This window comes from Podarcis pityusensis (assembly GCF_964106645.2).
Source record: "Podarcis pityusensis genome assembly, chromosome: 13".
Taxonomy (NCBI): domain Eukaryota; kingdom Metazoa; phylum Chordata; class Lepidosauria; order Squamata; family Lacertidae; genus Podarcis; species Podarcis pityusensis.
The window spans coordinates 8,757,129-8,779,573 of NC_138038.1; the positions used below are offsets into that span (position 1 = coordinate 8,757,129).

General features: G+C 43.3%; 1 protein-coding gene across 1 annotated transcript in view; it reads left to right on the top strand.

The window, feature by feature from the left end:
- The window catches only part of HGSNAT (heparan-alpha-glucosaminide N-acetyltransferase), a 31,875-nt gene that overhangs the window by 3,132 nt on the left and 6,298 nt on the right, over positions 1–22,445 (top strand). Inside the window, exons 2-13 of the mRNA XM_080976760.1 lie at positions 2,149–2,264; positions 3,949–4,079; positions 7,365–7,486; positions 8,648–8,717; positions 10,705–10,774; positions 13,118–13,227; positions 14,809–14,885; positions 16,541–16,571; positions 18,488–18,648; positions 19,641–19,756; positions 20,934–21,055; positions 21,855–21,981. Of these exons, the coding sequence (XP_080832886.1) occupies positions 2,149–2,264; positions 3,949–4,079; positions 7,365–7,486; positions 8,648–8,717; positions 10,705–10,774; positions 13,118–13,227; positions 14,809–14,885; positions 16,541–16,571; positions 18,488–18,648; positions 19,641–19,756; positions 20,934–21,055; positions 21,855–21,981 (1,253 nt within the window). The remainder of the gene's footprint in view (positions 1–2,148; positions 2,265–3,948; positions 4,080–7,364; positions 7,487–8,647; positions 8,718–10,704; positions 10,775–13,117; positions 13,228–14,808; positions 14,886–16,540; positions 16,572–18,487; positions 18,649–19,640; positions 19,757–20,933; positions 21,056–21,854; positions 21,982–22,445) is intronic.

Sequence of the window (22,445 nt, forward strand, 5' to 3'; positions counted from 1 at the left end):
TAAAAAATGATAATTTCCACCCTTTATTGGGCAAGGTGGTAGAGAGGGCAGTGGAAGAGCTACTGGAATATATGAATTGCCTGGATCCATTTCACAATCTGGATTCAGGCACGGTTCAGGGACTAAATCAGCCTTGGTTAACCTTATGGGTGACCTGTATCAGGAATAGGCCAGGGGATGTCACAGACCATGGTATACACTGTGGGATGGGTATTAGAGACAATAGAAAAAGGTCATGTCTGGAAAGTAGCAACGGGAGACTGTTTCAACTCCATGGACTTTGTGCTGCAGTGTACCACAAGGTAAAATTTCCTCCCCAATGCTGGTTTTAAAAGCCTCTGGGTGCAGCCATTAGGAGTTTTGGGGCAGTTGCCTGTTCTGGATGGAGTTGCACTCCTTCTGAAAGAACAGGTGCAGAGTTTAGGGGTTCTCCTGGATTCTTCTCTGTCTCTGGAAACCTCTGGTGGCCTCAGTGGCTAGGAGAGCCTTCTACCAGCTATGGCTGGTATGTCAGCTGCAGCTGTTCTTGAACAGTTATGGTCTAGCCCCAGTGATCCATGCATGGGTGACCTCAAGGCTCAAGCCTTGCAATGCACTCTATGTAGAGGCTTCAGCTGGTGCAAAACACTTCAGCTAGACTGTTGATTGGAACATACTATCACTAGCACATAACTCCAGTGTCCAAAATTCTGTACTGACTGCACATGCGCTCCTAGGTTCAGGGGTCTTGTACTAATTTACAAAGCCCTTTACAATTTGGGCCCAGGAAACCGGAAAGACTGCCTAATCCTCTATAAACTTCCTGATCACTGAGGTCATTTTCAGTGGTCTCCCATGGCTTGATACGCAGCTCGTATCCCCCAGGAGTTATGCATTTAGCATTGCAGGCTTAGTTCCTTTCTGAACTTCTGGCACATATTGAACACATTTTTATTCCAGCAGGCATTCTAATTGAAGTTTGGTTTTATAGTGATTTTCATTTTTTTATATTTTATCTTTGTAAACTGCTTAGAGGCTATTGCACTTAAGCGACATGGTTTAAAACAAACAAATCCTAACGTTTCTGCCAGGGACCATCCCCACAAGTGTCTGGCTAGACAGATTTCTCAATGGAAAAGCATTTTTTCACACTTACTTTATTTATTCAAAAGGCTATATCCCATTCTTGTGCAGATGCATTTCTCAAGGAAGCTTACAACCATTAAAGTGTCATAGGCTTTGTAAAAAATATAAAATAGAAACAGGCTCAGCCAAATTCATTGTACAGTATAAAGGTATTTACCCAGCAAGACAAAAGTGTGCTGGAACAGAAAAGTCTTCACCAAACAGCAGAAGACAACAAGGGATCAGAGCCACTTGGCCATTAGTTTCTCTTTTAAAAACTTTAGCCCGTGCTTAGAGGCCCCTAGCTCAGAGGACATGACATCGCCCAGTGGTCAAGCATATGTTTTGCATTCATTAGGCTGTAGTCACAGTCCCTGGCATTATGTTTGATTGTTGATGTAAAAATATATTTTTGGAACATGATTTTTTGAGTTTGTCATTTCTAAAGATTAACCATTATAGTCTTCTACGATCAGCCTGTTTGGCAAATACATCGATTCCCAGAACAAAGGCAAGTCGTGACCCACAGCCACATTTGGGGGTGTCAGCGAGAAAGGCAAAAGCCAGTAGCAGTCCAGTATCACACGCACTCCAGGGATGTTCACAACAGAGGAACAAGACATACCAAAGAGCTGGAGTAAAGAAATTGTTCCAATATCTCTGCAGTGACTGAATGCTTATGTGCAGCAGCCTTATAAGCTCCCTCCTAGGCACAGCTGTTGGACATATGAGCTAACCAAGGATTTGGGTCTACTTGTGAGGAAACTGCTGTGCTTGAGTAGCCCATTACTTCTGAGGACTAAGCCAGGCACTATGGTGTCTGGCCACAGCCTGGTACTTCACCTTCATGTGCTGACATCCTCTTGGGCTTGGAGGTGACTTGGCTTCCATCTCTGCCTCTGAGCCCATTTGCAAAGGTGTTTGGGGTTTATATGATGCCTCCGAGTATGTAATCTGGAAAGGATCTGTCTTTGCAGAATTCCCAGTTCATCAGCAACACTGGCTAAACGGTGAAGCTTTCTCTCCATGCTTTATCTCTCACAGAAGTATCCAGAAGACAACCCTGGGATCTGAAAATTGACCAGGCTTTGCTACAAATTCATAATGAGTTGCTTGGTGAGAACTTAACCATCTCCTGGATCTCTGATTATTGCTACCAGGTAATTCGTACTCATTGATGGGTAGGTGGGAGTTATTGAATGCCGCCCTAAAACTTTCACATTTAGAAAGCAATGATGCAGTATAGTTTAATACGTCGTTATTTTCCAGAATCTGACATTTCTCCCCTGGGAAAGGAGGACTGGGACTTAGGACCATGAAAATTAAGAGGGGCCCTCCAGGACTCAGGGGTGTGGAAGAGCACCCCTGTCATGTACAATTTAACAAAATATCTTCACGGTAAAGGGAAGAAACACACAGAAGAAGCCAGATTTTGGCATTATTGCCTATAGTTGGCTCATTATAGCCATGCAGAAGCCTAGTCTCAGCTCAGTAGTTAAGACCATGCAAGTATGGGTACTTTCCAGAATTTTTCCTGATTTGCAAAATAAAAACTGGGCAAAGAGACATGGCATGGGAGGGTGCTTACTCAGGAAATTGACACTGAGAACTGAAATGGTTTAATTTTCTATCCACTCCTGTGTCTGTGGCCTGCTAATGTCCTGGAGGTAGAGCGATGGTAAAATCACGGTTTGTTGATTTCGAGGTTGTGACAAACCACAGTTAAGCTTTGTAAACCATGATCCATGTCTGAACTGAGCCTGTGTGAATGCTGATATATTTTCAGTGGAGAAAATTAGTTCTAGACTCTAATCCCAAGATAATGTGCAAACAAACCAGTGGTGCTAATGCACATTTCAGTTAGTATAACTCTTAACATAAGAAACAGATCACGTAGTATTTTTTATTTTAAGATACCATTGTACAATTTTGTCTGATAATCATTTCTTTTTTTCAGAACAAACCACTACTTTCCTTTAGACCAGTGGTTCTCAACCTGTGGGTCCCCAGATGTTGTTGGACTTCAACTCCCATCATTCCTAGCCAGCATGATCAGTGGTCAGGGATGATGGGAGTTGTAGTCCAACAACATCTGGGGACCCACAGGTTGAGAACCTCTGCTTTAGACCCTTCTATTTGTGTTATACAGTGGTACCTCTAGTTGCGGACACGATCCGTTCCGGGGTGCCGTTCGCACCCCGAAAAGTCTGCAACTAGAGCGGCGCTTCTGCGCAAGCGTGGAGGGTGATAGAGCGTTTCTGCGCATGTGTGAAGCACGCAGAACGCTAGAAAGCCAGGGCTTTTTCAGCTGTGGCTCCGATCTGGTGGAACGCTCTGTCACAAGAGACTAGGGCCCTGCGGGACTTGACATCTTTCCACAGGGCCTGCAAGACAGAGCTGTTCCACCTGGCCTTTGGCCAGGGCACAGCCTGACTCTCTCCTTCGGCAATCTTCGCGGAGCTCTGGCCCAATGGTTGCCATTGGTTTGATTTGAGTTAATTTTATAATGAATGATTTTAGAGTGTTGTGTTGTACTGTTGTACTGTTTTATTGTTGTTAGCTGCCCTGAGCCCAGCTTCGGCTGGGGAGGGCGGGATATAAATAAAATTTATTATTATTATTATTTTGCACATGCACAAAGCGTGCAGAACGCTTCTGCGTGTGTGTGCAGGGGGAAGCCCGGAAGTATACACTTCTGGGTTTGCTGTGTTCGCAAGCTGAAAAGACACAACATGAACCTAACGCAACATGAGGTATGACTGTACTTCAAAGATGGTCTTTTTATTGTGTCTAGTTTTGGTCACTTCTATATCTTATTGTTGTTCATTTTCCCTTATTTTCCAGTGCTTGCCTCAGGAACTGATTTCCATCAACAAAACACCTGAAGAGCCTAGTATTAGCACTGCTGCTGTGGATTCTCAGCATGCAGTCACCCTGCTGGTCAGTAACACGAAAGACAGCAAAGAAATTTGCAGGTCAGAGCCTTATTTTAGTGTACTGTTCCTTGAAATAGTTCACAGTTGCCAGCATCTGTAGTGTCCCCATGGCTCTGCTGTGGTTATTTATTTAGTGAAATTACAGGCTTTAATTTAGATTTAGTGATTTAGTGATTTAGATTTAGATACAGTGACTGAACTGGAGGCCCCTCGACTGACTTCAGGTCCAGTGTTGGACCATTTCGATTGGATACTCCCTACTGATGTGGATAGATTCCTCCAAGTTGGTAGGCCCACCACCTGCCTCCTTGATCCGTGCCCGTCTTGGCTGATTAGGGAGTGTCCAGATGTTGCGCGGACCCCCCTGGTTGAAATTATCAATTTGTCCCTTGACACGGGGACATTCCCAGGGGAACTGAAGGAAGCAGTGGTGTGTCCACTCTTAAAGAAAACTTCATTAGATCCCTTAGACCTATCCAATTACCGCCCAGTTTCAAATCTTCCATACCTGGGTAAGGTAATTGAGAGAGCGGTTGCTGAACAGCTTGGTAGGTTTCTGGAGGAAACATCGGCATTAGATCCATTTCAGTCCGGTTTCTGTCCTGGTTTTGGGACGGAGACGGCTCTGGTTGCCCTAACAGATGATCTCCGTAGACAACTGGATCAAGGCGGGTCAGGACTGCTGATCCTTTTAGATTTGTCAGCAGCCTTTGACATGGTCGATCATGATCTTCTGGACCACTGCCTCGCAGACGTGGGGATACAGGGCATAGCCCGTAACTGGTTGTGCTCTTTTATCTCTGGTCGGGGACAGAGGGTGGCACTAGGGAGGGAAATGTCGTCACGCCACTCCTTGGTGTGTGGAGTGCCGCAGGGCGCAATTCTCTCCCCGATGCTTTTTAACATCTTTATGCGCCCCTTGCCCAGATTATCCGGAGCTTTGGGCTGGGCTGCCACCAATATGCTGATGACACTCAGCTCTATCTGCTGATGGATGGCCACACCAACTCGGCCCCGAACACACTGACCAGATGCTTGGAAGCTGTGGCTGGATGGTTTCGTGGGAGCCGATTGAAACTAAATCCTTCGAAGACAGAGGTCCTATGGCTAGGTCGGGATGGCATGGGGATGAGGGACCAACTCCCTTCTCTTGCGGGGGCCCAATTAGTGCCATTGCCTTCCGTTAAGAGTTTGGGTGTAATCCTTGACGCCTCCCTTTCCATGGAGGCGCAAGTTACAGCAACACCCAAGGCGACATTTTTCCACCCTTCGCCGCATCAAGCAGTTGGTCCCTTACCTTTCCCGCCCTGACCTGGCCACAGTGATCCATGCGACGGTCATCTCCAGGCTTGACTACTGTAATTCGCTCTACGCAGGGCTGCCCTTGAAGCTGTCCCAGAAACTCCAGCGGGTGCAGAATGCTGCAGCGAGGCTCCTCACGGGGTCTCTGCCATGGGAGCATATTCATCCAGTGCTTTTCAAGCTGCACTGGCTCCTGGTGGAGTACAGGGTCAGATTTAAGGTGCTGCTTTTGACCTTTAAAGCCCTTCACGGCCTAGGACCCTCGTACCTACGGGACCGCCTCTCCTGGTATGCCCCACGGAGAGCCTCAAGGTCCATAAATAACAACACCCTAGTGGTCCCAGGCCCTAAGGAAGTTAAATTGGCTTCAACCAGAGCCAGGGCCTTTTCAACTCTGGCTCCGGCCTGGTGGAACGCTCTGTCTCATGAGACCAGGGCCCTGCGGGATCTGATTTCTTTCCGCAGGGCCTGTAAGACAGAGTTGTTCTGCCTGGCCTTTGGCTTGGAGCCAATTTGATTCCCTCCCTCCCTCTCTTTCTTTTTTCTTTTCCTTCTCCTCCTGCGATGAGGCTACATTTTAATATTTTAATGTTCCATTATTTTAATGTTGTATTTTAATTTTGTTTTTAAGTTGTAATCATTCATCTTGTTTTTATTATTGCTTGTAAGCCGCTCTGAGCCCGGCCTTGGCTGGGGAGGGCGGGGTATAAATAAAAAATTATTATTATTATTATTATTTAATGAAAGTCCAGTAATATACTGTAATGTAAGCATAGTTCCATCAGTAACCATTATTGGAGAGTTTATGTAATTCTGCAGTAACTGAAGCAGCAAAACCATTATGTGCTGAAGCAGCACATAAGCGGCACACAAAACACTAAAAAACCATTCTACGTTCTAAATCTTAGGCTTAGTAAATGAATAGATGCTTAAGTCAAGAAAGAACTTGGCATATGAAGTTGAATGTATGTAAATACACCAAAATCTTGAGGGAGAATTTCCTGAAGAAAGAAATTAAATATTATAGCTTAATCTAAAAAGAAATGTAACATATGGACTTGAATGTTTATAAATATATCAAAACCGTGAGAGAGAATTTACTGAAGAAGCCTGAGACTCTTCATGGGCGAAACAGGTGACAAACGCCGGCACCCTGTCTAACTCTTGTGTGTAACATCACCAACACTTTGTTTGATCCAACTTACCTTTGTTGATATCTACAGGAGCCTGGCTAAAGGAACCTTTAAAGACTGAATCTTCCTTTTGGACACAAGTTGAATGAGTTTTCTGTTTGTGGCTTCTGTAGTAGATCTTGTACATAGCTCTCTCAATTTTTGCATTATTAACGTAAGATTTAGAACCTAGAATGGTTTTTTAGTGTTTTGTGTGCTGCTTATGTGCTGCTTACTTTATACTAGTCTACTATGAGAATTGGCAGCATAGGTTCATTTCTTCAGAAGCAGCAGAACTAGCAAAGGCAATCTGAATTCATAATGAGAGAAAAAGACGTAGGAAATCAGCCTAGTGCTGAAGAACTTAGGTGGGAGCATAGATAGAAGAGACTGTAGAGGAGAAGAGTTGCATAATATCAGGAAAGTGAAGAGAGGTAAGCAGAAAACAGAACTAAACCCAAAAGGTTTAGCAGATCCTCTAAGACTCTACCCTGCTGTCAGCTAAATGGGCACAGGTTCTAAACTGTTTGTTTTGTGTGTTCTGCAGGCCATGGGGTGGGGAGCACAGCAGGCATATTTGAAGCACTGTTTCTACACAACTAGTGATCATTGGATCAGCTGGCATCAGGGTGTGTGGGGGTGTGCGTGCATCAAGTCATCACACAGCTACCTATAGCAGAGTGTTAGCACACCAGAAAACAGTGGGTCAACTTTTAGGCCATACTAACATGTAATTATTTAAGTCTGGCTCTTTAAAGGTATCATACATACTGCATTGTGTTAGTGTGGTTTCAGAGGTAGTTCTAATTTAAAAGTAACTTCCAGGATATTTTCCCTTTTCTGTTTGCAGGTTACATTATCATTTTGGAGAATTTGGAAACTATTCCCTAGTGGTTGGGAGTCTCCATGGCAGCATCCCGAAGATTTCATGCAATATAACTGTCAATCAGAGTCCTTCCAACAGCTACCTCCGTATGTTGCTTTATATGTTTATGGTTTTTTAAATTTTTTTTATTTAATCCCAAGTATCAAAACATACTAAAAAACAAAAATTGTATATTCTAATTTATACAGTGGAACCTCGTGTTACGGATGGGATCCGTTCCGGAGGCCCGTCCATAACACGGAACTGATGCAAGCTGAAGCGCCGTGTCTGTGCACGCGCACGGTGCGATTTAGCACTTCTGCGCATGCGCAAAGCTCGATTTAGCAAGCGTGTGCGAGCGGCAAAACCCGGAAGTAACCCATTGCGGTACTTCCGGGTTGTCGCGGGACGCAACACGAAAACACGTAACCTGAAGCGGACACAATATGAGGTATGACTGGATGGATGGATGCCTCTGAGCAAATTAAAGTTAAGGAAAGGGCCGTAGCACTGTGGTGGAACATCTAGTTTAAATGCAGAAGATCCTAGGTTGAAACCCTGGCATCTCCAGGTGGGGCAGCGAACGTCTGCTGTCTGAAACACTTGAGAGCCCTTGCCAGTCAGTGTAGATCAGGGGTTCCAGAACCTTGGTCCACTGACAGTAGCTTCATTCAGGTAGTCCATGCCATGTCTGCAGAAACACAATTAAAAACCACACAGCATCTAGCACATCACATTAAAATTGCTACAAGAGGCAGACAAATCATTAAGTGGGCAATCCAGGACCCTGGATTAAAAAAACTAGGGCTCATCTAATATCACTGCCCCTGTTTGTATGCACATTTTTTTCAATTCAGTTAATTCATTACAGCCTGACTAACAAGCCGCTCTCCCCTGCAATCTCTAACCAGGATTGTTTTCCCGTTGTTGCTTTCCTGAGCAGATATTCCAGCCCCTGTTCATGTTCCTGTGAGCTGTTTATTGCAGAAAACATCCTGAAGAAGTTTAGCTGTAATATTGGATCATCACAGAGAGCTAGACAGTGTGAAAAAGAATCTAGCTGGAGATGCTTCTATGCTTGAGCATATCACACTTTTCCTCCTCTGTGTTTTTATTAAATTTTGTTTACTGTCTTGAGATGTTAGCAAATGTTTCAATAAAAACTGGGCTGGGGGTGTTTTTAGTTTTCTGCAGATATGTGGAATTCTGGCCCAGGATTCTACTTTGCAATTTGGAGTAATTAAAACTTACTATTTTCCTTTGTACAGCAATTTTTTTTGCGTTTCTCATCTACATGGGATTCTTCTCTATTCTGGCATTGGGACAGGTTTGTGTGAAGTAAGTAAAATGTCTTAATAAGATATTCCTGTTACTTCCTTTTGAATGTTTCTCCTGCTGGCTAATTGAGAACAGTTCATTTATGCAGTCTGGGAATGTGGCTTGTGGAGCGGTCCTCAGGCCTGTCTCAAAGAACATTAGCTGAGAACCTGGCTCCTAAGTGCAAAATATATAATGAACAATCAAATTTCCCTGAAAAATAAAGAACAGAATATCTCTGTTTATTCCAAGCCTTCTTTGAACAATGTCGTGCTGCCATTGATGACTGTCTATGTGCAGCTTTTCCACCACTGCTTTTATTACTTGCCTGGTGGAAGCACTTACCGCAAGACCTTTCTTGATGTGTCCAGGCCTCCCTCTGCATCACTTGCTGGGACATTGTTACAAAAGTGTCCTGGGTGCCAGGGATCCGGGTAACTGGGATCCAGGGATTCCACTATGGAGAGCAAGATGACTGCCCTACATAATTAAAGGGTCCTCTCTGGTGTTACAAAGATGATGATGATGATGATGATAATAATAATAATAATTTATTTATACCCCACCCATCTGGCTGGGTTTCCCCAGCCACTATGGGCAGCTTCCAACAGAACACCAATATACAATAACTTATTAAACATTAAAAGCTTCCCTAAACAGGGCTGCCTTCAGATGTCTTCTAAAAGTTTGGTAGTTATTTTTCTCTTTGACATCTGGTGGGAGGGCGTTCCACAGGGTGGGTGCCACTACCGAGAAGGCCCTCTGCCTGGTTCCCTGTAACTTGGCTTCTCGTCGCAAGGGAACCGCCAGAAGGCCCTCGGCGCTGGATCACATTGCTCCCTCCAAAGGGTATGCATCATTGATCCTCGTATCCTTTTGGACTGACATTCCAGAACAGGGATGGAGGGCACTGTAATCCAGTAGCTCCGTTTCTCTCTAGATGCAGAGATGTTGCCAGAAATTGCTTCTGGAAGACAACTGCTCTACTCCATAGCACTTGAGCTCTGGTATTCCACAGTGCTTTCTTTGGGGGGGGGGGCTGGGGGAGTCTATGTCAAAGGTACAAGTGGGGTTATTTAGAAATTTGGAGTGAGGGTGCCATCAGTAAGTTGGGGACACCCAGCTGGTGTCAACATTCTACTAGCTGAGGTGGTGCACCAGCTTTGACACCTTGCACAGAAATAACCTGATCACTGTTGCCAGTGCTCTGGTAACCTCCAGATTAGACTATCGCAATATGTGGCACATGGGTGATGCCTTTGAAGGCTGCTTAGGAGGTTCAGTTTATCTAGAACACAGTGGTTGACAATAGAATGGAACTAGTCAAATGGGAAACTTTTAATGTTTGATGCATTACTGTATTTTAATATTTTGTTGGAAGCCGCCCAGAGTGGCTGGGGAAGCCCAGCCAGATGGGCAGGGTATAAAGAATATTATTATTATTATTATTATTATTATTATAATTATAAAATAACTTCACTGACTGCTAGTCCACTTCAGAGCACAGTTCAAAGCTCTGAATTTAACCTTTAGACCCATATATCGCTTAAGACCCAATGACTTCCTAACCCTACATGAACTTGCCCAAACACAGAGGTTATCTGCATATATTTTTCTATATATCTCCCCGCCTTCTGCTTTTGAGGGTGGGTTGCGGGGAAAAGAATATTTTTGGTGGGGGGGGCATCTTTTCCCAGAGAGCACTGACTTTTCCCTTTTAGTGTCTAGTGAAAACCTTTTTATTAATGAGACGTTTACATTTTTATTTCTTTACTTTTATTTTCCTCTTAAGCTTGCTAATACCACTGATACTTTTAGACTGTTTCTGCCTTGCATAATTTGTTGTGTTTTTACTGTTTTAGTCGTCACTGTAAACTTCCTTCAGATTTTCATTGCAAAGTAAAGGACAGGTGATCAAATACTTTAAGTGGCTAGCTAGCTAGTTCAATCACTGAAGGTGTTCGTAGTAAAGAATAAAAGGGGACCTTTCTTTACTCTTAATTCACAGCATCGAACCAATCAGAAACTGGCTTTACAAGAAGATGAACCCTACAGAAACTGATCGACTAATTAATTCAGTAAGTTCTTGGAATAATACAAATTGTCCATTAAAAAAAAACACTGTCAAGAATTTGCTTTGAAGTTTGAGGGGTCATGAAAACTTAATCACATTGTTTAATAATTCAGTTTTTTGCCTTATAAATTGACTGAGTTAAGGCATGTTCACACATGTCTGTTGATTTCTTGATGAGTGCAACACCAAAGTTATTACTTCCATCCTAGAAACCACTATCACGGATCAGCCATCACCTAGCGTTACCTTAAAAGCAGTTGTTTTTCAGAGTGGCAATGCAGTTAACTCAGACATCAAATGATTGTACATGTGTATGAATCAGGTCTCTTGGCTGAAAAAGAGTACCGATTGCTTTTCTTTTTCTTTTTCTATTTTTAAACTTTTTTTTTTGAATTAAAGATTTCTTGGTTTACAAAAGTATGTGCGATGTCTCTTTTTCCAAGTTACATTTTCTACAGATCAGTTTCTTTTTTTTTTTTTTCTTTTTTTGAATAATTTTTATTAAGGTTTTAGACAACAAAAAAAGAAAAAAAACATACACAATACATATAACAACATCACACACTAAAAACAGCACAAAATTCAACAATAAAGAAAAACAAAAAACATAACAATTAAAAACAATATCTCTTTTCCATTTCCATTTTTAAATCACTTATTTTCTGGACTTCCTCATACCTCCCTCTTTTGTATTCCAATCCAAATTATTTGTCCAGCAGTTTCTTTTCCACTTTTTTAATCCCAATCTTTAGTTTAATAAAATATTAAAATCTATAACTTCATATAACGTTAAAATTTTCCCTCTTAATATCAAATTTCCATTTCTTTAAACATCTTTAGCCTTAATCTTTAATCTTAATCTATCATTAACTTTAACCTGTACAGCTGGAAACCACTTATTTTCAATCCAACATCACTCTAACATTCCTTAATTTTGCAGTGTTTCTGAAGATAGTCTTTGAATTTCTTCCAATCTTCCTCCATCGACTCTTCTCCCTGGTCACGGATTTTACCAGTCATTTCCTCCAATTCCATATAGTCCATAAATTTCATCTGCCATTCCTCCAGCGTGGGAAGTTCTTGTGTCTTCCAATACTTTGCAATGAGTATTCTTGCTGCTGTTGTTGCATACATAAAGAAAGTTCTATCCTTTTTTACCACCATTTGGCCGACTATGCCCAGGAGGAAGGCCTCTGGTTTTTTAGGGAAGGTATACTTAAATACCTTTTTTAATTCATTATATATCATTTCCCAGAAAGCCTTAATCTTTGGGCACGTCCACCAAAGGTGAAAAAATGTACCTTCGGTTTCTTTACATTTCCAACATTTATTATCGGGCAAATGATAGATTTTCGCAAGCTTGACTGGGGTTATGTACCACCTGTATATCATTTTCATAATATTCTCTCTTAAGGCATTACATGCCGTGAATTTCATACCTGTGGTCCATAACTGTTCCCAGTCAGCAAACATAATGTTATGTCCAACGTCCTGTGCCCATTTAATCATAGCCGATTTTACCGTTTCATCCTGAGTATTCCATTTCAGCAGCAAGTTGTACATTCTTGACAGATTCTTAGTTTTGGGTTCTAACAATTCTATTTCCAATTTGGATCTTTCCACCTGGAAGCCAATTTTCCTGTCCAATTTAAATACCTCCATTATCTGATAATAATGAAGCCAGTCTCGCACTTTGTCTTTTAATTTTTCAAAACTCTGCAATTTCAGTCTATCTCCGTCTTGTTCCAAAATTACAGATCAGTTTCATTTGTTGAGACATTAGCGTTACATTAAGAGTACTGATTGCTTTTAAGGGGTTTTTTGTCTGGTAAATGTATATATAGGATTGAAGCCTGAAACTATGCTGGCTACAAATCACTAATGTGACATTAATTTTGTTATAGCTTTGATAGGGGAGGGTATTTCACTGAAAGGCTGTTTTTTGTGTGTGTGTGTGTGTGTGTAAGGAATGGTTTTTACCTTCCTTTAGTGTTTTTTTCTTTATACAGAAAGCAGGGTAAGACCCAGCATCTGATCAATAGCCAGCCCAATGCGAATAATCATAGCATTAGTAGATTCATTGGAGTGAGTGGCCCTGTTGTGTGGAGAAATACTTTTGTAGGTGTGGTTCTTTTCACCACAGCAGGAGCATGATGAGAGAGAAGCTGCATTTTTGGAAAGGCACTGGACCCATGTCTCATATTTGGAATCTGGTAACGCTAAAGAGGAACTCTCACAAAAGGCGATAAATAAATAGATGCCGATAAACCTGTTCTAAATGGCTTGGGCTTATTCGAGAACATCCACCTCATTGCTTTAATTTTTCCTTGTTTACTTTCTATTCAAGGAGCTTGGATCCCCAAGCAGAGCAGATTCTGCTGGTGGCGATTTGCCGGCTGGGGTATGGAGTTCCGCTTCCTCCCTGCAGAGGCTTCGTTCCCTGGACACGTTTAGAGGGTAACTTTCAGCTCTGAAGGATTTCATACCAGAAAGCTTCAAAGACGTTTCTGTAATGTGTTCGGGGAAATTAAAACCAGTTGCTTTCAGAGTTACCGTATTTTTCGCTCTATAGGAAGCACTTTTTCCCCTCCAAAAATTAAGGGGAAATGTGTGTGCGCGTCCTATGGAGTGAATGCAGGCTTCTTGGCTTCAGCGATAGCAACACGAAGCCTCCGAAGCGCAGAGGGAGCGCTCCCTCCGCACTCCGGAGGCTACACGTTGCTTTTGCTGAAGCCTGGAGAGCGAGAGGGGTCGGTGCGCACCGACCCCTCTTGCTCTCCCGGCTTCAGGGATAGCCGCTTGAAGCCTTTGGAGCGCAGCGGGAACTCGCGCTGCGCTCTGAAGACTTCGGGTTCCTTTTGCTGAAGCCGGGAGAACAAGACTCTCCAGGCTTCAGCAGAGAGGGAGAGCTGTGCAGCGCCCCTTCAGCGAAACAGGAGGAGAAATGGAAGGGGCTCTGTTTCTCCTGCCACTTTGCTGAAGGGGCGCTGAGCAGAGAGGGGGAGAATTTTTTTTTCTTGTTCTCCCCCTCTAAAACAAGGTGCGTCCTATGGTCGGGTGCGTCCTATAGAGCGAAAAATACGGTAATGCTGTTTTCTGTGACAGTAGGGCTCATAGAGAGGAGAATCCATTTGTGCTAGATGCCATGAGAAATCCAGCAACCGTACAAACAGAACACTGTCTGTTTCTTAAGGGACTCAACCCAGCCACAGATTACATGCCGCCCCTCCCCAGTTCCTCTCAGCTCCAGCACATGAAAGAAGGCATGATCTCTTGGTTCATTCTCTATCCCTTAACTGTGGGCAGTCCCCAAAACATAGGAAGCCCAGGGAAATGCTGGAATAAAATGGAAAACACAAACTCTGCATTATAACCTTCTCTTGGCAGATGGAGAAGAGCATTTGGTAGGAACTGTCACTTCTGCCTTCCGTATGCAGATTTGTTCCATTCTCCCATTTGTAACAGACCTGGGACCAAAAAACCGTGATAGATTTATTTAGAGTCTCAGAACTTAAAGTCAGTTACAATCACCTGCAAACCAACCACCGTAGAAGTAATGAAACAAAATAGTCTTCTCTTAACAAAGTACATAGTTCAGTCGGAAGCATGTGAGACTGTTAATTTCAGGGTTGGGGGTTTGAGCCCCTCTCTGGGTGATAAATTCCTCCATCACATGGGGTTGGACTAGATACTTGCCTCCTTACAAGGAGATAAGGTTACATCAGAGAAGCCTCTGAATCATACCTTGTAGGATTAAATAAATACAGTGGGTTTTTTTCTGGGGGGACGCATACCCCTAAACATTTTGTGAATCTTTGTACTTTTGTCCATTTACTGTATTTATTTTTCCCAATTTGAACTATAAAATGGTGATTTTCTTGAGTCGAAATTAGAGTACTCCTAAACATTTTTTTTAGAAAAAAAGCACTGAATAAATATATAATAATTTAGAAATTTTCTTCTCAGACAGCGATAGTTAACCATTTTAATGGTGAAATATGTGAGGTAGATAATCTTACTTTGCTTTCCCCTTTGTAGGTTGGCCCTTGTAATTATGGTCTTCGTCAATTACGGTGGAGGAAAGTACTGGTTCTTCAAGCATCAGAGCTGGAATGGTAAATGTTGTTTTTGACTTTCACTTCATTCATAGAAATGGGTGTTGTTTAGTCATGACCGACTCTTCGTGACCCCATGGACCAGAGCATGCCAGGCACTCCTGTCTTCCACTGCCTCCCGCAGTTTGGTCAAGCTCACGTTGGTAGCTTCGAGAACACTGCCCAACCATCTCGTCCTCTGTTGTCCCCTTCTCCTTGTGCCCTCCATCTTTCCCAACATCAGGGTCTTTTCCAGGGAGTCTTCTCTTCTCATGAGGTGGCCAAAGTACTGGAGCCTCAGCTTCAGGATCTGTCCTTCCAGTGAGCACTCAGGGCTGATTTCCTTCAGAATGGATAGAAATGGGTAGAGAGAGCCAAACATGCCTGATCTGCTTTCTGGGACCAAATACCAAATGTCTGCAAGAGAAGCTGAGTGTGCAGGTAACAAAGCCCGCTCTAGGCCACACTTGCCGAGGCCTAACTATAGATGGCATGTAAATGCACATCGTTGAACCCCAACAACCCCCCTTTTCAGGAAAAGCTTCTTCAGCAGGGGGCAATTTGTAGTGGAAAAACAGTGGGAGGGTGAGGGGTATTTAAGTCTTTACCTATTTATCACTTAAGGTAAAGGGACCCCTGACCATTAGGTCCAGTTGTGACCGACTCTGGGGTTGCGGCGATCATCTCGCTTTATTGGCCAAGGGAGCTGGCGTACAGCTTCCGGGTCATGTGGCCAGCATGACTGAGCCGCTTCTGGCGAACCAGAGCAGCGCATGGAAACGCCGTTTACCTTTCCACCGGAGCGGTCCCTATTTATCTACTTGCACTTTGAGGTGCTTTTGAACTGCTAGGTTGGCAGGAGCAGGGACCGAGCAACGGGAGCTCACCCCGTTGCGGGGATTCGAACCGCCGACCTTCTGATTGGCAAGTCCTAGGCTCTGTGGTTTAACCCACAGCGCCACCCACGTCCCTATCACTTATTTGCTCTAAATTGCTCTTCTTGAAGTGTTTTTATCCTACGCTTGGAGGGAAAGCACACATTCATAGCCATGCGGGAAGAAAAGCAGTGGGGTGTGTGTGTGTGTGTGTGTGTGTGTGTGTGTGTGTGAATTGGAGCAGAGAATAAAAGGTTGGAACGAGTTAAGGCTTGCCTGCCCATTCTACGTCTCCACTACAAAGTCCCTCTTCCTCTATTGGCTTTTCCTAAAAAGAAGAAAAGTGTTGTTTGAGCTTCGTTACACGCATTTTGCTTGGAACATTTAGTTAAACTCTCAGTTGCACATATTTTAGCAAGGGAAGAAAGTTATTGATATGTTTTAGGTCTAAACATTTGGTGAACCCAGGGACAAAGAATTATGAAGCGTTAAAATCAAGATGTGGGAAATATGGAAACGAGGAGGAGAAGCAGGACTAAGATGTGGAGATATGCTTCAGAGATCGTGAGGAGCTCCGAGAAATTAATAAATACAATTTGGACTATAATTTGATCTTTTTATTTTAGTTTTTTATTTTAATTGAAGTATTATGATTGGATATATTAATTGGATGTTTTTTTATTGGAAAATCAATAAAAATGGTTTAAATAAATAAATAAACATTTGGTTTCTACCTAGAGACTAACTACTAGTTGACCTTTTATTATGAAGTTTAATTAATTTCTCATTTTCTCTTTATAGGACTAACCGTAGCAGACCTTGTCTTTCCATGGTAATTCATCCTGGTTGTTATTATGACTTCACAGAAGTCAGGGAAGTTTATTCAGAAGAGACCCATCTGGGGTTTTCTTTTACTGTATGTCAGTTGGATCAAACTTGTTTTGTCCTGGATTCTCAACAGGTTCAGTCGTCACAATTGTTTTTTAGAATTACTGTAGTTTTTCTCACTCTTGTAATTTTAAAGTAAAAAAGCACAAATAGCAGCATGAAATCTTAAATCTTCCTGAAACAGGGTGTCCAAAAATGAATTAGCTGATGTTTACAAATCAGTTTTGAAATCCTGAAAAGACAGACAGATTCCTGCCATACACCTATATACACGATTTTCACTTTACATGTTGTGCTTGTGTATAAATTCAATATATAGCCCTTGGAAACAGTTACCATGAAGAGACTGAGTTCTCATGTTTGAGGGTGTATGCTTGGAGTGATGCGGCTCTGTTTTGTTCATAAAATTCAGGGAGACTAATTTTGCCTTTTTACAGCTCCAATTGGCAGAACCATGGCATTATTTATGAACACCGATCGCCTTTACCAGTTTCTCAACATTAATAAAACTGATTTGGTTTGGGCTTTTTAAAAATCAAATTTAAAACCGGAGTACAGAAGACAGACAGCCTGCCTGAAAATTGGGAGCTGCCATATATCCAACAGAATTCAGTTTTCTGTTTAATATGTATGCCAATAGGCAACACATGAGTAGGTGAAAGTGGGCTCACCTTATATAAGAGAAAAAGATTCAAAGTCCTGTTTTAAAGACTGCCCGCACCTTGAATATATTTTTAGTGCTTCTGCCTTCCTCAGTCATACCCCCCACCCCACAAAATAAGACCCTGAATTTTCCAGTGACAGTCTTCCCCAACTGTAGGTCCTCAGATGTTCCTGGACTACAACTCCCATCACCACCACCATCCAGCGTGGCCTATGCTCAGGGGTGATGGGTGTTGTAGTCCAACAGTGGCTAGAGATAGCTGGTCTATGACGTATGAAGGGCTCTTGGGGGAAATATGAGGACAGAAGCCCAGGCCCGTGTCAGTAGTAGTAGTAATAATAATAATAATAATAATAATAATAATAATAATAATAATTTTTATTTATACCCCACCCTCCCCAGCCAAGGCTGGGCTCAGGGCGGCTAACAAGCAATAATAAAAATAAGTTGAATGAATACAACTTAAAAACAAAATTAAAATACAACATTAAAATATTGAAGCATTAAAATATTAAAATGTAGCCTCATCGCAGGAGGAAAAAGGAAAAGAAAAAAGAAAGAGGGGGAGGGAATCAAATTGGCTCCAAGCCAAAGGCCAGGCAGAACAACTCTGTCTTACAGGCCCTGCGGAAAGAAATCAGATCCCGCAGGGCCCTGGTCTCGTGAGACAGAATGTTCCACCAGACCGGAGCCAGAGTTGAAAAGGCCCTGGCTCTGGTTGAGGCTAATCTAACTTCCTTAGGGCCCAGGACCACTAGGGTGTTGCTATTTATGGACCTTGAGGCTCTCCGTGGGACATACCAGGAGAGGTGGTCCCGTAGGTACGAGGGTCCTAGGCCATGAAGGGCTTTAAAGGTCAAAAGCAGCACCTTAAATCTGACCCTGTACTGCACCGGGAGCCAGTGCAGCTGGAAAAGCACTGGGTGAATATGCTCCCATGGCAGAGACCCCGTGAGAAGCCTCGCTGCAGCATTCTGCACCTGCTGGAGTTTCTGGGACAGCTTCAAGGGCAGCCCCGCGTAGAGTGAATGAGGGTGGATACCTTTTCAGTATTTGTGGATTCCTCTCCCACTATCACCTTCACCACATCTGTTAGTGAAGGGCTCCCCAAATCCCCTGCTCTTTGGATGACATGCTTGTTAGATCTGCCTTGAGCAGGCTTGATTTCCCCCCCCCCCTTCCTCCTTCCTCTCTAGGTTTGTGTTCATCATGGGCACCTCCATTTCACTGTCGCTGAGTTCCATGTTGAGAAGGGGCCGTTCCAAATGGCAGCTGCTGGGGAAAGTCCTGTGGAGAAGCATCCTCTTGTTTTTAATAGGGGTCATAGTTGTGAACCCAAATTACGGCCTTGGGCCATGTAAGTGTTGAGAGATTTGCTTATTTTCATGCTGACTACAAAATGTGCCGCTTCACTTTTACAGAGCTTCCCCTTGTATTGCTTGCTTCCGCCTTAATCTCTGTGGCAAATCCCATTAGAGTTGTGACGCTACCCATATATTAGATGGGATAAAATGGTCCCAGAAGAAATGAAGCCTTCTCAAGCTCCCACACAGTTCAAAGGATAATTTTCTAGTCTGACTTCCTGAAAGGTAGCGCTGAAGACTAGGGGCCCTCAGACCTAAAGGATTGCAGAAACAAGAGAGTGAGGCCCTTTGTCTGAATTTTTATTTAGTGAATAGAATTTCAGACTTTATAATACAGTGGTACCTCGGGTTAAGTACTTAATTCATTCCGGAAGTCCGTTCTTAACCTGAAACTGTTCTTAACCTGAAGCACCACTTTAGCTAATGGGGCCTCCTGCTGCCGCTGCGCCGCCTCTGCACAATTTTTGTTCTCATCTTGAAGCAAAGTTCTTAACCCGAGGCAATATTTCTGGGTTAGCGGAGTCTGTAACCTGAAGCGTATGTAACCTGAAGCGTATGTAACCTGAAGTACCACTGTAGTAGAATACAGTACTGAAAAACTCAGCTTAACATATAGCAGTCCTCACAACTGCATGTTATTTAAGTGGATAGGCTAAATGGCAGAGAAGCCCCTTAGAAGGAATGTATTTTTCCAGAGTGCCCCTTGGCTGAGAGAAAGCCAGACTGTGCAGTTTAGTAGCATAAGGCAGTACAGAACTGGGTTGTCCAGAGGTTATCATAGGATTAGACTCAGTCCCAGTTACTTCTGCAGTAAATATTCTGAGCACAATTAAGGCGCCGATTAAAATAAGCAGCTGAAACATCTTAATATGAAAATACCATCTGCAACAGCATGTATTGTCTTCGCATCAGATCCAGATTTGAATCAGTTAGCTCCCTAATAATGCAGGACTTACTTTTACATTGCTTTTTATGCCTTCTGCAGTGTCCTGGGACAACCTCCGAATTCCAGGTGTGCTTCAGAGACTAGGCTGCACATACCTTGTGGTTGCTGTGCTTGAGCTCCTCTTTGCCACACCTGTGCCTGAGAACAGTGCTCTGGTAAGTGAATGGCCGAACAGCTGGATCTGAACATAGGGGGTGAACAGAAGGATGCTTTGGTCACCATTGCCTGCAGCAGCGCAGTCGTAGTCTTAACTGAGGAAAGCTGAAATGGCTCCAGAAGTAGAACCCTTGCTGTGCATACATTCTTCTTAATGAGTGCTGTTAAAAAGTTACATGAAGCACTGGACAAGAAATAGAAGATAAGGTTCATAGGAACATAAAATAAGAAGCAGCAAGGTGATACTAAAACCTAAACTCAGTACCCAATGAAATATAATGCTACCTATGTAAAACAGCAGGACGCAGGTGGTGCTGTAGGTTAAACCACAGAGCCTAGGACTTGCCGATCAGAAGGTCGGCGGTTCGAATCCCCGTGATGGGGTGAGCTCCCGTTGCTCGGTCCCTGCTCCTGCCAACCTAGCAGTTCGAAAGCACGTCAAAGTGCAAGTAGATAAATAGGTACCACTCCGTCGGGAAGGTAAACGGCGTTTCCGTGCGCTGCTCTGGTTTGCCAGAAGCTGCATAGTCCTGCTGTACGCCGGCTCCCTCGGCCAATAAAGCGAGATGAGCGCCGCAGTCCCAGAGTCGGTCACGACTGGACCTAACGGTCAGGGGTCCCTTTACCTTTTTATGTAAAACAGCAGCCATAAGAGGATGTGGCATGTAGAAGGAAATGGTCTTTTAGCAATAGCAGAAATACGCTGCACCTTCATTCACTGCTCAGACACAGTTTGTGGTCCTATAAAGGTGGAAGGGCATTTAATTTTGTAACTTGTTCTCTTTTTTTGCAACTTGTGCAGTGTCCCCTTTTTATTGTTGTATTTCTCTCCCACCCATAAATTAAAGCAAATAAACATGAAAGCAGCTATACTCTGATCAGTACTGCCAACCAAGAAAAACAAGTCCTTTTGCTGACATTATGAGGTGGTGATCCACCTGTTTAAAGCCTAGATCCAATACCTAAAATAGAATAAAGAAAAATATCATATGATGAAATTAGAACCTGTAGAAAATGTTTGGGGGAGGGGTCACTTAACAAAGGCATAGGAAAAAACAAGCCAGGATGCTTTTAGATAGCCGAGCAGTTGTGATTAGTGGTGGTGCTTGTTCTTGAAGGCATGTCATCTGTTGGGTTACTCAGTCAAAATTTACTTTTTCTTCTGTGTTTCAACAGGAAGCTCCATACTCTGCTCTCCAAGATATTCTTCCATATTGGCCCCAGTGGCTTTTCATGATGGCGCTTGAAGCAGTTTGGCTGTGCCTCACCTTCCTGTTAAACGTACCTGGGTGTCCAACGTCAGTCAAAGCTTAGATCTTTTTTTCTCTTTGTTTGCTTTTCTAAGTGTGGTCTTTTCCAGATATCTAGAGAACTGGTTTCATTAGGACACCAGGACACCCACATTTTGGTGTCTGACATTTGGAAATCCAGATGACACCTTCCTTCCCCCCCACCCTGCCCCCAATTGACTTGGAGGCAGAACTTGCTATGACATTTTCACCTGCAAGCCTGTTTGAAATTAATAGAAGTTGTGCAGTAGCACTACTAGGTCCTTGGGCAGCCTCTGCTGATTTTAGCAGGGCTTATGTAGGGGAATTTCCTGGTACGGGGTGGGGTGATTAGTGCCCACTGCTCAATTCTGTCTCCTACAATTCTGCCAATCTTCATCTACTACCTGTGGCAGTCACTTCAGGGTCGCTGCTCTTCTGTCAGGACCTCTGTGTGGAAATGCTGAAGTTTGGTGGACAAGCAACACTAGGGGTTGCTGGCTCCAGGATTTGTGCCCTCAGTGCCTTTCCCAAGGACCCACAAATCCTGGAGACAGCGACCAGCAGAATGTCACGCTGCCTGTGACATTCTTGGGTGCTCCATGCAAAGTGAGAATAGCAGCCAAGGTGGGTGGTGGGCTGTTTTCCAGGTGTGGGGTCCCAGCAAATTCCTTGCCACTCTGATAACCTGACAACTGAGGATGCTGATTTCCAGCCACACTAGAGTTCCCCAGAGTGCTGAACAAAAGGAGAGAATTGTCTCTTTTCCAATAACTCATCTCAGGCCACTTCCGACCATGTGGCTCACTTCCTTTTTTCCCCCTTCTAGAGGTTACCTTGGCCCTGGAGGCATTGGAAGTTTTGGAATGTACCCCAACTGTACTGGAGGAGCAGCTGCTTATATTGATCAATTGCTTTTAGGAGAAAAACACATCTACCAACATCCATCTTCTAACGTAAGTGGTTGAAGCTTCTTGTGCACCCATCGGCCATCTCCAAAATGAATAGATTATCAGTGGCCTGCTTAATTTTTTTTTTATCATCTGGTTATTCTTAAGAACAAAGTTACATGGCAAAATGTGGTGTGTATTTTTTTAGTTCCTCAGCTCTTTAATGCAGCTACCAGCTATTTGGCGCTGCTTTACTTAGAAGAGAGGTCAGGGTTCCCTTTACCTTTACTTAGAACAGGTGCTGGGTTTATAATTTACAGAAATGCAGTATTATTTTTAGTGGCAGAAGACACGGCATGAAAACACACATCTGACATCAGCTGAGGAGATAAGCTTCACTCCATTCAAATATGGAATCATGTTCTATAAATGGTTGCTCAAACGAAATCAGCACCCTGTACGTTAATTGTAGTAGCTTTATAGCCGCACACTCCAGGATTAGTCAAATTTCACTCATGCCAAAAAATGAG